We start from the raw sequence: 15,250 nt of genomic DNA, 5'->3' as shown, positions 1-15,250 counted from the left end.
CAGGGCTAAAGATTAAGAGTATTTTTGTTTGTGTATTTCTTTGTTTTTGTCTTTGTTTTTGTGGCACGAAGTGTTGCACACTAGTACTAAGTAAACAGACTTTTGTGACCTCACTGGACCAGATGTGAAGTCTTATCAGCCGGATAAATGGAAAGCACCTGTGTGGAACAACAAGAAAAACAAGTTTACTTGTGTAAGCTTTCAACAACAAGGCAATTCAAGATATGAGCTAAGGTAGAAAAGGGTGTTTAAAAGTCTGGAAGTTAAACTGAAGATTAATGGTTAAATTAACATTGTAAACTATGACAATGCGATGCTAGATAAGAAGAGATAAGAAGAAAAAGAACGTTTGTTCTGCATAACCTGAGAGATCCAGAAAGTGACTCATGGATTGTCTAAGTTCTCAGAAAACAGGATGCCATTATAAGGATCTGAGACACTGGCTCATGTGATCCACTGTCCTGTCTTTAGTGAGAATGCTGCCACAGCTCAACACTGGACTTTTGGTAGAATCCAGCTCATCCACACACACATACATACTGTATATGATAAACCATGGGGGACATCTTAAGCCTCTCCTAAAATTTGCATTTAAAGCTGAGGCACATTTTGTGGCTCCTGACACTGCACGTCCTACCACATTTCACAGCCTTTATTTTATTCCTCATATAATAAATACCAATTAATACATTCCATTTATTTAAAATTATTAGTTAGGCCTTTTATATTTTAAGACATTTCACAGTTAAAACCATGAGAACACAGTTAATGACCAAAAACTACCAAAATTCAGGTTAAGAATGACAGTATCTTAGAACATTATAATGAAAGTGTTAGGATATGCTAAATGACAAGAAAATAAATAATACTCTGATTCTCACAATTTTATAATAATATAATAATATTATTATATTTGACTTCTGTTACTTTAAGAAATATTTAGGTGCTGGTTTACAAGTTAAAAAAGGTAAACAAACACACTGGGAGTGCTTTAAATGGTAATGGGTAAAACCAGTAAAGTCGGCAGGCAGTGGTGGGATGGGTGTGGGTGGGATTTAACTTTCAAGACTGCATCAGTCTACGAGGCCTGTGACCGTTTCTTTGACGCACAAACCAAGACCCTCCAATGCATGTAGAGGTTTTAATTTAATTTAATTTTTTAAAATACAGAACATGCCTTATTAAGCAGCTCTTTTAGCAACATAAGAAGACTGATTTGTGCTTAGAATGCTTAGAAATGCTAGAAATATTAGTGTGATAGTGAACAACCTGTTTTAAAGATTAAAGTGAAATTGATTAGAAAAACCTGAAATAAAGAAATCAAAGCAAACACGGCTTTTATAGCTATGAACAACCACACCAAATATGCATTTATTGCAACTGGTCACTTGATGTCAGCATTCACAGTACTTAAATAACCATAAAAACAGTTGGTGGTTTTGATTTAAAAAAAACAAAAACTTCTCTAATGAGACTCATTCTAATTCAAAGTATCAGATTGCACAACCCTTTTCAAACTCTACCTGTCAAAGTGGGTAGGCCACAAGATGATTTATAGGACATGAAAGAGGAAAAACAAAACGTTCCTACGCAAATGTGTTCCTGTGTTCCTGCACTTTGGACTGAATCTATGCTTATGCAATGAAAACTGATTAATCTAACTTCTCTGGGCCCCAACTGTGAAACGGTAACAGACCTAAAAAAATTAAGGCTTTCCAATAAATTCAGCATAGCAAAAAAATATATCTGTCTGTGAAATTAGACGTAGGAAGTGACATGATCTCCAGGGCACCTTGTGCCAGAGGCTGCCTCATTTGCTTCCAATCAAAGTTAGCATGATTTGTTGATAACCCAAATGAAATAATAATACATATAAGTAAATAATAATAAGAAGACTAAAAAACATGGAAATAGCAAGTATAAGCTAAGTTCCAGTGTCAGTGCTCTCACGTCAATAACAAAAACATGTCAATACAGGTTTGCAAAAGCAATTTAAAACATGACAAAATGTGCCAGTGAATCTGGTTTGACGACATTGCGGCAGAAAGACAGATGTTGTTGCACAGACAAACAGCCCGCAAAGTGCAAAACAAGGTTGCAAACTCTCTCTGCTATCTAGATGTCCTCAGTGTGAACAGCTGCAGTAAAGTATTACTGCACACTATAACATGGGTGGATGGCTCATGCCACAACGCTGCATATCTATAGTGTACAGCCATTAAGTGATATTTTGTCTTGAGTTAACTCAGAGGTCTTCCTGTTGATAAAGACTTGGTGTTTTTACTTTTTATATCCCTCTTCCCAGGCTCGTGACAGGCACATGTGCAGAAGCTTGAGGTAGCAAATGTTAGATAATTGGTCTGTGATATGTTGACAGATTAGCATGTTCGGTATTTCTGTCTTATGCCTTGCTTCTAAACTGACTTTGATTACTCTTTTTTTTCCAGAGCATACCTCCACCTAAAGAGTGACAATCATATTGGTTTGAGTCATAAACTATAATTCCCCAGTGAAGATCAAAAATAACACAAAAGTGTTTGAGTTAGAACCTGTCGACCTGTCAGGAGGCATCGACTTCTGCTGTTGATGCCAGTAGTAAGACCAGTACTTATGTAACAACTTGAATAATAATAACTTGAAACAAGCAAATGTGCGGGGAGGGCGAACACATGGGCCTACGTCACGGACAACACCCACCAGCCCGCCCTCTGACGTCAGCACGATCGGCTCTTCAGGTCACCCTGTCGCTCCACCAAGCCGGTAGAGGGACTCAGGAAGACGAACAGGAACAGACTGGGATCATAAAACCATAGCAGTGTGTTCTCCTCGGTACAAGCGCGACTTTGTTAGAAAAAGTGATAAAAATATGTTGGACTTCTGAAAACAAAAAACAAAGCAAAAGATGGCACAAAAAGACACGTTGCTGCATCTCTTCGCCGGGGGGTGAGTCTCATTAATGCTTTCGCTTCAAGTTCACGGTATTAATAGCTCACATGTTAATACAACACGAGAAGCTTGGGCAACGTGTTACTTAATAGCTATATAACTACTTTTAACATGATTAATTTAAGGTATTTGTTATATGTGAGAGCCCACAGCCACGACATGCTGAAACAGAAACGGGAGCTAGCTCGTGTCGGTACTTCGCGACCATTTAATCATAGTCGGACACGTTTCTATTTTCACTTTAGCAGTGGGGCTTTTTGTGTCTTTTAGTAACTACATAAAAGAGGCGAGCAACGTTTGTGTTACCAATCCATATCTTAGACTAATAATCCAGGTAACGCCGCGGTGAACAATGAAAACCCCGGCTTTTATTCCTGTGGGTGAGCTAGCGTGCAGAAGTTTGCTAATGCCGGTGTTGTGCCAAATTAGGTATCCCCGACAGAATTTGTTTCCCCTGCGTCGGGAGTACACGCTGGACTGTCCAAATCACGGACAAATGGTATCCCACATTGTTGATTTTTAGTTTACAAACACTTCTTATAATGACTAACTACTCCTGACATTTTTGAGATGTTAGCTCTTTATACAACGAAGTTATAGTGGGATACAAATAATATCAGGCTGATCCTGCCACAATTTGTTCCCCCTGTGTAAATCACGGACAAACAGTATCCCACATTGCTGATTTTTCGTTCACAAACACTTCTTATTATGACGCATTACTCCTGAAACTTTGGTGGATTTAGCTCTTTATATAGTAAAGTTATAGGAGAATAAAAATAGTTATCAGCCAAAACGTTAATGGTTTGTTAAAAATAATCCCATCTGATACCCGTGAGCAATAAATATATAATTTTCTGTTGTAACCCTCAAACTGAATCGTAATGTAACGATACTAATTTTTCACTTTTTCACAAAATGAAAACATCAGTACTTCTTGGTGCTCCCAGCACAGGGGAAACAAATTCTGTCGGGGATACCTACTTTGGCACAACACCGGTTAGCTACCGTTAGTTAGCATTAGGATGTTAAAACGTTTGAAATTGTGGGATGTCGTAATATTTTTGAGGATGACAACATCGTGTTTTAAATTTTTACACTGTGTAAAAACTAACATTGTGAAGCGTGTGTCGATATTGTGAAATTGCGGCGATATGTAAGCGTGTCGTCGCGTTTGTGACGCCTGTGGTGCAGTCACGAGAGGAGAGCCTTTAGCTCTGTCATGTCCTTCTGTGTTATGTAATCCTGAAAAGCTTTACATACGCGATGCCAGCACCAGCTGTTCAAATTCTGAGTATTTTTTTGTAATTAGGCTGATAATATTTAATATTGAGAAGCCGTGTAGCATCAGCTTTGTGTTAAGGTCGCGTGTAACATCATTGGCTTGTTTTTTAATGACGCCATTTTACCCTTGAAATTGTTACGGCTGGCCTTAAGGGTATTTACTGATCTTGGCTTGTGAAATGCCCAGTGTTACACATGTGGTCTTGAAAACACAATGAAAATTGAATTTACATTAGACATTATACATTAAAGTGGGGATGCCGGCTGAGCTTTTAAGCCAGCCTTTTCTCGATGTTTAAAGTCGAGCTGGTGATATCAACTGTGCGCACTGTTGTATCCATTTCCCTGGGTGGCTCATCTTTGTGATTACGATCGAAGCAGCTCTCCAACGCTTTATTTCAACAGGGTTGCGTGTATGTGCGTGTTTGTTGATTATGTAACGTCTACCTGTGCAAGAGTAGATTTTTCTGTGCAACCACAACAGGGGAGGAGGAATGATTAGTGAATAGAGAATGCACAACTGGGTCAGGGGTTACTTTTGCTAAGATGTTTGACTCTGTCCTCCAGACATAGAGAAGCTTAATCTAATCTCTTCTAGACTTCTAAGCTTGTCAATGACAAGGTTACACGTTTAATAAAACTGCACCAGAGAGTGCTATAAAGACCTAAATAAATAGTTTGTGCAGAAATTAATGAGAATACTGTGTGCACTTTTCCAAGTGTAATTAAACAGTCTGAGCTGTAAAACTCCTTTGCCAGATGTGTCGGGTTAACACACAGTGTTGCCACAGCAGACGAAATGATCTGTTCTTTGACCGTAAATGTTCATTGCACTGCTCTTAAGCTATTTTTATTACAAAAACACCCTGCTCAGTCAAAGTATGACCTAAAAAAAAAGACTCTCACTACTCTAAGCAGGTTAGCTGTCATTTAATAGATGGACTGAGGAAGCATCACCTTCTCTGCAAAATATTAAACATCCTGTAAGGCCAATAATCCTGATTTTTCTATGTGCAGGTGTAGTGGTACAGTGGGAGCCATCATGACCTGTCCCCTGGAGGTGTTGAAGACACGGCTGCAGTCCTCAGGCCTCACCCTCCGGCCTGTCTTCCAGGTTCAACTCGGCCTGAGTGGCACAGGGGTTATCCGACCAGGGGGTGTAACACCTGGACTGCTGCAGGTCCTAAGGTAAGATGTTTGTGTTGTTGTCAGGCAAATGGAGCTGCAGCAACCTGTCTGAGCCATTCCCTGCGGCATTTAAATTTCCCTACCTGCAAATTAGGACAGTGTGTTCCTTTGTGACAGGTTGGGTACTTCATTATTATTTATGTTGGCACACAACTGTTGTGTACTTAGGCTTGCCTGATCTGTCGATGTAAAGTGTTTGTGTGGTAATGTTTGAGTGAAATAGTTGTATAAACTCCTGTGAGGTTCTTATGTGGTCTGTGGAAGTGGGTTGGGAGGCTGTAATTTGCTTTCTGCTTTCGTAGTCTTAAAACGATGCCTCTAATCCTGTCCTATATCAAGTGGGGATTAGAGGCACTGTATCCTGGTCCTATTAACTCCATTTTACCAGCTTTTTGAAGAGACAGAACCGTCCTTTTCTATGAAGCTTTAAGATATGGATAAAACCAGTCTTTATGGCGTCCATTAAAGTGGTCCTTTAATGAATATGCTTGAGGCTGGGAAAGACTAGAAGCAGTTCCAGTGGGGAGGTTTTAATCACAGTGCCATCAGCTTTATATAGCACTCCGAGGACTGAACAGGTTGAGACTGGTGTCGGGCTCAGCAGCAGGCTATAAAAACCGCGTATGCTGTAAGACAGACATCTCTTCTCACTGAGTAGAGGTTTTGAGTGTTAACGAGAGGAGTGGAATGCATGGACCCTGCTTGATTGACTAGGTTTACATTACAGAAAGTAACCCACACTGAAGTTGTAGCCTCCCTCTTTGGTCAGTCGCACACAGAGTCACATAGAGATCAAATGTCATTTCCTTCAAAGAGTTTAAAAAGAACATTGGGAACACTGTCGACGTGACAAGTGAAACGTCGTCAGATGGACTGGGTTCAGTATAGACGCTGCAGAACCAGCTCAAGTGAACTGGGCTGGTGTAACACTCGGAGCGATTGCAGGATCACGATTGCAGCTATCAGATTAAATCCCCTAATAGAACCTGGAACAACCCTGCACAGACAGGTGCTGCAGCAAATATGTAGACAGTTTAACATGTGTGGCAGTGCAAGGTGTTTTTTTTTTTTTAAATTTGTTTTAAAGGTCATTCAATAAATCTGTCTTTAATGTCTGGTGGTCCTTTGCTTCTGTTTTAGATCCATTCTTGAAAAAGAGGGACCAAGATCTCTTTTCCGTGGACTGGGTCCAAACCTTGTGGGTGTTGCCCCTTCAAGGTACAATGAATTCAATGTTAACCGTTCACATGTTAGTGGCTCTTTGTCTTTTTCATCTGTCACCACATTCTCCATTCTTTCCTTTTGTAATTTTATTTTAAAGTCTCAACAAAACGTTTCTGTATTAGTGATACTTCCTGTTGGCAGCTAAACGCACAATGAGATGTTTTCTTTTTCAGAAACAATAAACAAAGCAGAGGAAGTGAAATGGAACAATTATTTCTGAGTTTGCAGTTTTTAATGAGCATAGACACTTCAGAGTGTTTTAAACCACAACTTCTAACCAAAACAAAAGAGGAGGAGACCCTGCTTATGTTTCTCTTCTCGTGGTTGAAAACAAACTGTCTATAAACAGGAAGCCGTTATAATGCCAATAGCTTCCGAGTCTGTCGGCCCCCCGCCTCAGTTTCGTGACTGAGCTGTTTTGCTCATCTGGGCGGGCTGCCTATACATTAGTAATTGTTTAAACTCAAGATTAATGGGCTTCTGTGAATGAGGTTTGGTATTAACAGATGCTGTGGCGAGAATATGTTGATATTGTTGGCTGTGAAACAACATGCCATTTGTTCTATTTTTAGTGTCAGCAAAGAGCCAGTACAGTGTTGAATGTAAACTGTGCTTTACAGCAGCAATAAAAGTGTGAAATGAATTGTCATAATGCCCTAAAAGCCGATTAGACTTTGGGACTATGTTAAAGTTTAAAAGGTTATTGATTAGTACAGATACTTTTCCCTGCTGGTTAATTAGTAACCACAGGATTATCCTTTGCTCAGTAGTTCCACTGTCTCTCCACTCTTCGGGCCAGCTGACATTCAGAGCAGCTCTGTGGGCATATGTTGTGCCCAGTGCTTATTCAGCTCGTTCTGGTGCAATGACTGTCTGTTCCAGAAGCCAAGCAGAGAGGGCAGGGAACAGATTGCTCTGGATGCGCACTGTCAAAGGCTCACAGCAGCCTGAATGGAGTCATTACATAATTGTTATGAAACCACATTTACTTTTCTAAAAAAAGGCATCCATAAATAAGCACGTGATGCGTCTGTGCAGAGTTCTTAACAGTCTGTGTTTCTATGTTTTGTTTTGTGTTTTTTAGAGCCATCTACTTTGCTGCATACTCGAAATCTAAAGAGCTGTTCAATGGGCTGTTTGTCCCTAATAGTGGATTGGTACACATGTCATCTGCTGGTGCTGCAGGTGAGACGTCTAAATTTGACATGCGTGTCATTAACATTAGTAAAATGTAACGCAATTCAGTTCAGTGCAAAAATGTTATCACTTATATTTGTATATCATGTGGACAGCTTCATCATTGGCTGCTGTTATGGGATCACTTTCATATGTTATTGTCCAGGGATAATACTCAATATCCTCATTTTGCTCATTTTCAGCTTTTGTTACCAACTCTCTGATGAACCCCATCTGGATGGTCAAGACCAGGATGCAGCTGGAGAAAAAGTAGGTGTACAGTTCATTTCTTCTGTCTCGTGTGTGTAAGATTTATTTAGTTTTTTCTTTAGACACAGTAGTGCTCAGTTTCAGATCTGTGTAGAACGGTCTGGCCTATTTCAGAGTCTCAGTGGGTATAAATGCCCTTAACAGAAACCTTTAAATTGAGCTATCTTCTTGGTACTGTCCTTGAGTTCTGCAGTGCATGAGGCTGAGCGTGTGACTCAGCTCCATAAATACACACTGCTGACGCACTGACCTGCACGCAGAAGAGGAGTCCATATTTGCGTAGCCAAGTACAGGGCAGTAGTATCATGTGAGGTCACAGGAGCAGGTCTGTTCAGGCTGTCTTTGAAGAGAAAACTCATATCTTGTAACACAAAGAGCGGCTTGTTGAAGGAGGGTTTAATAACTTAAAGCAACATTCAGTCAAGGTTAGACCAGCTGCTTATTCATCCCAATAAGGAAACTCGATGGTGCTTCAGTGTCCAGTTGACTAAGCATTCACACAATAAGAAAATTGTTCTTTTGTAACTTTACATTATGACTTCAACTTTTTATTTATTCCATTTCTTGGCCTCTGGTGTCTTGTGATACTTGTAACGGATGACTAAAAAACCATGATTGTTCCATTAACCCCTTCACCACATGTGATTTTTGTCAGTAATGAGCATGTCTTATTTGAACTTTTCAGAGCCAGAGGAGAGAAGAAGATGAATGCACTGCAGTGTGCTCGATATGTTTACAAAACAGAGGGAGTCCGGGGCTTCTACCGTGGCCTGACTGCGTCCTACGCTGGCATTTCGGAAACAATGATCTGCTTCCTCATCTATGAGACACTGAAGAAACAACTCGCCAAGAGGCAGTTCAGCTCGCCTAACGGTGAAAAGGAGAAAGGAGCGTCAGACTTCCTCAGCCTCATGATGGCAGCTGCTTTTTCAAAGGGTTGTGCATCCTGCATAGCCTACCCACACGGTAAACACACACACCCATTGTTTATCTATTACAACATAACTAACGTCAGAGAAAAGGAAACTTAATAGTTAACTTTTTCCAATTCTTCTTGTGTGTCCCCACAGAGGTCATTCGGACAAGGCTGCGCGAGGAAGGCAGCAAGTACAAGTATTTTTTCCAGACAGGGAGGTTAATAGCAGTGGAAGAAGGCTATGCAGCTTTTTATAGAGGACTTGTTCCACAGCTAATTAGGCAAATCCCTAACACAGCCATCGTCCTCTCCACATATGAACTCATTGTCCATCTGCTGGGAGACTCCAAGTAAAGACATGTTTGAAACTGGGGATTTTCCTGACGAACTGTGGATGTCACGCAGAACCCAAAGCACACTGGGCCTATAGACTTTTGAAAATGCAGCACATAGTTTTTTGATGTGGTGCTACAAAGACTCTCAAGATGGAACTAAAGCAGGTTGCACTGTCGTCCAAAGAGCTAAACACAACATTTTATTGACATATTGTTAGCTTGTTAAAAATACACAAGAGGTCATGGTACTCGTTGAACCTCCAAACCTGTGGAAAAAGGTCATCTTCTCTGAGGACTAACTTTAAGTTAATTAAATTATTTTTGTTCTGTTATCGTTTTTGGATCGTGTTTGTTTCCTTGTATCAGTGGAAATTCTACCAGCATGCACGATTTGACAGGTTTGAAGGAATATTATTGGGAAGCACTGAAAAGTGCAGTTCTATATTGTTTTCGGGTTTTGTTATACTTTGCCACAATCTGCTGGGTTTAAAGTTTAAGTTAACAGAGAAATGTATCATATTTTTTCATTAATATATTACACATATACAGACTTAACTGTATGTTTTCTTTTGTGGAAAAGAGAAAATAGGCACCTTTTGCAATATAATGAAAACTTGGATGGTTAGTTGACCAGTGGCTCAATAAAATGCATCAGTTGGCTGACAAAGTAGTTGTGTTGTAAAATTCTGCCTTATCTGTTAACGAGGATAAAGCATGAAGTATGAGCATTTTTCTGTGCAACGATACAAAAAATCCCTCAAACAAACTAAACAGACTGAACAAGGCACTGAGCCGACTACGAGTAAACGCGAAAGTGTCGCTTTATGTAGTCTACCCTGTGTGTGATCATCTTGTCTGAGTAAAGCCTGATGTTGTGTATGTGTTCACCCATAACAATGGCCAAAAAAGCGTCACTGGTGTTGACTAATCAGCCAGTGAGACTGTTCTGTGTGATGATAGATCTAAGCAGTGGTTCTCAAACTGTGATGGGGAACAAATGCGAGTGGGTACGAGTGGGGAGAAATAAACAAGTTTGTTTTTATGCGTCAAGTTAAATTCAATCTGGGCAGTTTTACTTTTACTTTTACTTTTTTTTAAAATTGTTATTGACTGCCAAAAATTCTAGTGTGTGAGCAGAACAAGTTTGAGAACCACCAGTTTAGGGGAAGTCATGCATGCATGTGGTTTTTGGGTTTTGTTTTTTTTTCTGTTCTAGTTTAGTTCCCAGAGTGTTTGCTTGTTTCACTTTTGAAAGTGTTTCGTTTTATTTATTTTTATATTATAAAAAGGAGAGCTTTTAACGAGCATGTTAAAGACATTCAGAATAGATGTTGAAACACAAATAAAGCACTACTTAAAGGCAGTGAAATTTAAGTCATGTACACATCAAGATGTTTACCACAGCCTCATTGGGCTGGATAAATAAATTGACCAAAGAGAGAAATTCATGTCAAACTATAGCTTTTATTTAATTTCAGAGAACTCAAATTGTTTTTTTACATGCAGTTTTTAGTAAAAGTACATTCAGTGCAAAAGCAGAGCAGATGTTTGTGGGTTCAGGCTGATCACTGCTCCAGGGAATGGGAAATATCCAGTAGAAAACAAACATGGGTAACGTGCTAGCTGCAGGTGTGCCGCCATTTTTGTAAACAGGATACAGATCAGAGAAGTTGGGAAATACTTAATAGCCATCAGCTGTGTGCAGCCTGCTTGTTACGGCTGGTATGATGATGGTACTGCAGTCTGGTCACAGAAGTATCAGTGACTGCGAAGTTCAAGCCTAGTGGCTAAAAGAATTCTTACTTTTAATTGAAAAACAACTATCAGGGTTAGTTTAAGGCCAGAATGACTGAGCTGGTGGGTGCTGCAGTCCCTCTACATATGTGAGAGACAGACATTTCCAGCAGAGCTTTTGCGACTATTGACTTTTTTAAGAGTCAGCTTAATGTGTGAAACGTGTGTGCTCTTTCCCCATACATCACCCATTATATGAGATATAATTTCCAAAAAATGGCATGTTTATTATTGAATAATAACAGGCTTTTATATCTCTTTATCAACATAGACAAAGGGTATTGTGTTTCAAAATGGAAGCAAATATTGACTTACCTTACCTTTTTACTTTTAGAGTGCACACAGGCTTCAAAAATAATTAAGGTGGCCTTGACTGCCATGTTGCATTTGGACCACATGACAACTGCCATCGCAAATTCTTGATTGGATGAAGTTCACTTCAAAGTCATTTTAAGCCTCTACAAGTAGTTTTGGATCTGCTTTGGCTTTAGCTCTATGTTTGTATCTGCATGTGCTGGGATGGGGTTGTCATGTGTGGGGGAAAAAAACCACAGCCTCATCATCTAAGACATCTCATGAAAGAAAAATGCCATAAAAGCAAGTATTTGTTAGTCACACGTTTTGGGAAACCATCTGAGTGCTCAGTGGTGAATCATCAAGAACTCCTCCTTCCTGCTGCATTTTGGTTTAGTTGATTCACTCACATGGCCCTCCAACCAGTACAAACTGGTTTCTGACCAAAGGATTGCGGCTAAGGCTGTGTAATTCCCATTCTAGGAAACGTATACAGGGTGTGACTTCCTGATAGGTCACCCTTCATAAAGGCTTTAGAAGCTGTTTTTATATTTACTAGTAAAGCCCTTGGTAACTCATGATTATTAAAGTTAATATTTAAATATGAGAGAGAGGGAGTTGCTCTAGCTCTCTTTTGCATTTTATCTTTCAAATACACAGAGCAATGAAAAAGTATTTTCTCCCTTCCTGATTTCTTTAAAAATATTTCTCACAATTAACAAATTTTAATATTAGTAAAAAATAAGCAGAGTAAATAGAAAACGTTGTGTGCAACCTGACAACGTGATGTAGATCTCCCAAAGCAACATATCATATATCATATAAAAATGATAAAATCTGACTGAGTTGCTTTGCAATGACCTTAAACAGGTCTTCATGCTCGAAAACTGTCCAGTGAGGCTGAATTAAAACAACTGTGCAAAGATCCACAGTGATGTGAAAAACAAATACTTGATTGCAGTTGTTCCTCTCATGGATGCCAAACCGTTATTAGACTTAGGGAACAATTATTTTTATTTCACACAGGGCCAGGTAGGTTTGCATTTCTTTTTTCCCCCCTTAATGAATTAAATCATCATCTAAAAACTACATTTTGGATTTACTCTGGTTATCATTGTCTAATGCTACAATTTGTTTTGTGATCTGAAACAAGAAGCCAAATACTGTTTCACATCACTATATATACACACACGAGGTAAGAGACTGTCAACAACATGTCAAGCTTAGAAGCAGATGAGCTACAGCAGCAGAAGACCACACTGGGTGTCACTAACCCAACCCGCTAATTAACAGGAAACTAAGGCTACAGTTTCCATGGACTCTCCAAATTGGTGCAACAGAAGACTGGAAACCTGAAAATCTGCTGTCACATTCAACATAGTTGACCAAAGTGCTTTTCAGTTAAAAGACAGCAATAAAATACAAAACACATATTAAACAAAAAATAAAAAAACAGTAAAACATGGAAAATAGAAATAAAATAAATGATAAAAAGCTGTCTTGTGGTAACCGTGAGAAAAAGCTAATAAAATCTGCAGTTTCTGTTCCTCATCTGTAGAGCTTTGTGAGTCTGAAGCTCTTGTATCACATGACAGTGTCCCGGCACACAATGTACCCAGAATCTGAAAATAGACAACTTTAAAAATTTATGTTTTTATTTGATCAATTAAGCTGGTGTTTCTCCTCCTCTGGCAAGTCAAAAATATCTGCGGTGACAGAAAACCTTCCACTGTGACATACTAAAGTCCTATATTGCTGGAGTACTCTTTTAAATAGCCCCAAATTACAAATGGTAATCATAAAGCTTGATTTTGGTGCTAGCAAGGGAAAGGCAACTGCATCTTTAACAGAGTGTAATTTTTTACTTCTGTAAAACAAATACTGGATAAACCAAATTTTGTGTTTTGTATGTACAGTGATAGTACAGAGCCTGGTATTTCCAGGTATCTCTACGGCTATGAGTGGGTGGTTTGATCCAAATATCCATAGTATCAATATCAACATGGGCATTGCAAGTAGATCGTTACACATTCACACACACTTCAATTTCATAATGAAGGGAGATGCCTGCTGTGCTCTATTGTGTTTTGTAGTGTGCGATCATATGACTCAACAGTGCTGAGCAGACAGTGAGTAAGAGCATGATGGCAGGAAAAAAAGGAGGAGACTTTGCCTGTGGAATTATTTTGTGGCTGTAAATGAAAAATGACAACATACCCAGAGCACACTGGCACTGTCCTTCCAGAGAGAAAAAGAAGATCCAGGAAACTTATAGCTGTGGTCAGAAGTTTGCATATTCTCATGAGCATGAATATCATGTTAATTTTGGGCTTTTAATGATTTCTTTGAACTGTTTTTTTCCAGGGTGGAATGACTGTACAGCAAACATCTTTAATGACTTTAAAAAACAAGAACTGGGTGCAAAGTACAAATGAATTTGGAATTTTCTCCAAAGTATACATACAAGCTCAAGTATATACATACATTCCCACTAATATTTAGTTAACATGTTGCACCTCAACCAGATTCATTTTGTAGTCACCAACAGCTTCTGCCATACTTCTGGCTTGATAATTGACTGCTCTTATTGGCAGAATTGGTAGAGTTTATTTGAACTGGTTGGTTTCCTGGAACAGACTCTGCTTTTAAGTGTAGTCCATAAATTCTTTAACAAGGTTGAGGTCGAAGCTTGGGAAGGTCAATCTAAAAGCTTCATGTTAACCCGTGTCGGCCTTTCCAAAACCAGTTTTGATGTGTGTTTGGGAATTTGGAGGTAGTCCTCCTCCATCATTCTATCCACATTGTCCAATTTACCAGTCCCACCGGCAGCAAAACAGCCGTAGAGCACGATGCTACCACCACCGTGCTTGACAAATGATACAATGTTCTTATGTTTGAAAGCCTCACCTTTACCTTACATCTTTTTTTTAATTGTGGCCAAATAATTTTTGTCTGCAAATTTCAGTGGAGCTTGAAGGCATCAATTTGGAGCAGGCAAACCTTTTTTCTTCTCTCAGCAAAGTGAAACTTTCTTCACTGTGGACAGAGACTTCTGGTGTTCCAGCAATTTCCAGTTCATGGCAGGATTGAGCTTTGGTTGTTCCTGAACATCCTAACCAATTTTCTCTCATCTGAGGGTGACACTTAGGGCCTTCTTCCAGAACTTGGCAACGTGGTGACACATCTGAATAACTTGTACTTATGCACAGTGTTTTTTGAACTGATGACCTTAGAATCTGCAGTTGTTTGGAAATGACTCCAAGAGACCTTCCCAACATGTGTAAATCTATAATTCCTTGGACTTTGCCATTGTTCTCAATATTGGTCAGTCCAGTGACTGACCATTTGTAGTAAATCCTAATCACTAACAATAATATAATAACGCTCGGTCTTGTCAATTCAAAAGACACTGTAGAACCTTCAGCACCACTTATTAAAAGACTTAAGTGAGTAATGTATATTAAAATCTGCTTGTACATTTTGCACTCTTAAAGATGAAAGAAAATCCAAAATAAAATCAAACGTGTGCACTCAATTCTGGTTTTTAAAGTAAAGTAATGGTGTATGCTGCACAATCAATCCATCCTGGAAAAAAGAACAGGGATGAATGCCCATGATGAGTGTTAAATCAATGGGAAAGCAAAAATCCAAATATGTAGTGGTCATTAAAACGTATTGCTTTTTAGCATATTAGTGATGCATTCATGCTATAAATCATGACACCGTGCTTTCCCCCACAAATTCCGCCTGCATAAGTTAAAAGTATCGGTATCTGTACTTGGTGATAATGGTTTTTGCAGTCCACCACCTCCAAAGACGAAAG

The 15,250-nt window shown here is 39.2% G+C and overlaps 1 protein-coding gene across 2 annotated transcripts; it reads left to right on the top strand.

The window, feature by feature from the left end:
* The first annotated feature begins 2,727 nt into the window (after positions 1–2,727).
* slc25a33 (solute carrier family 25 member 33) lies at positions 2,728–10,702 on the top strand. Of its 2 annotated transcripts, none has more exons than XM_006785551.3 (7): positions 2,728–2,943; positions 5,248–5,418; positions 6,559–6,636; positions 7,727–7,827; positions 8,022–8,088; positions 8,774–9,054; positions 9,159–10,702. In XM_006785551.3, the coding sequence occupies exons 1-7, from the start codon at positions 2,903–2,905 to the stop codon at positions 9,356–9,358; spliced, it is 939 nt and encodes a 312-aa protein (XP_006785614.1). In that variant the 5' UTR covers positions 2,728–2,902; the 3' UTR covers positions 9,359–10,702. The 2 variants fall into 2 exon arrangements, with proteins under 2 accessions (XP_006785614.1, XP_087689903.1); XM_087833777.1 differs by lacking the exon at positions 2,728–2,943 and adding an exon at positions 3,949–5,069 and having other exon boundaries at positions 5,233–5,418.
* The last annotated feature ends 4,548 nt before the right edge of the window (positions 10,703–15,250 follow it).

Source organism: Neolamprologus brichardi, chromosome 20 (assembly GCF_056152115.1).
Source record: "Neolamprologus brichardi isolate AB-2024 chromosome 20, ASM5615211v1, whole genome shotgun sequence".
In the NCBI taxonomy this organism is placed as follows: Eukaryota; Metazoa; Chordata; class Actinopteri; order Cichliformes; family Cichlidae; genus Neolamprologus; species Neolamprologus brichardi.
Note: the sequence above shows the minus strand (reverse complement) of the source record. Positions and strands in the feature narration are given on the sequence as shown.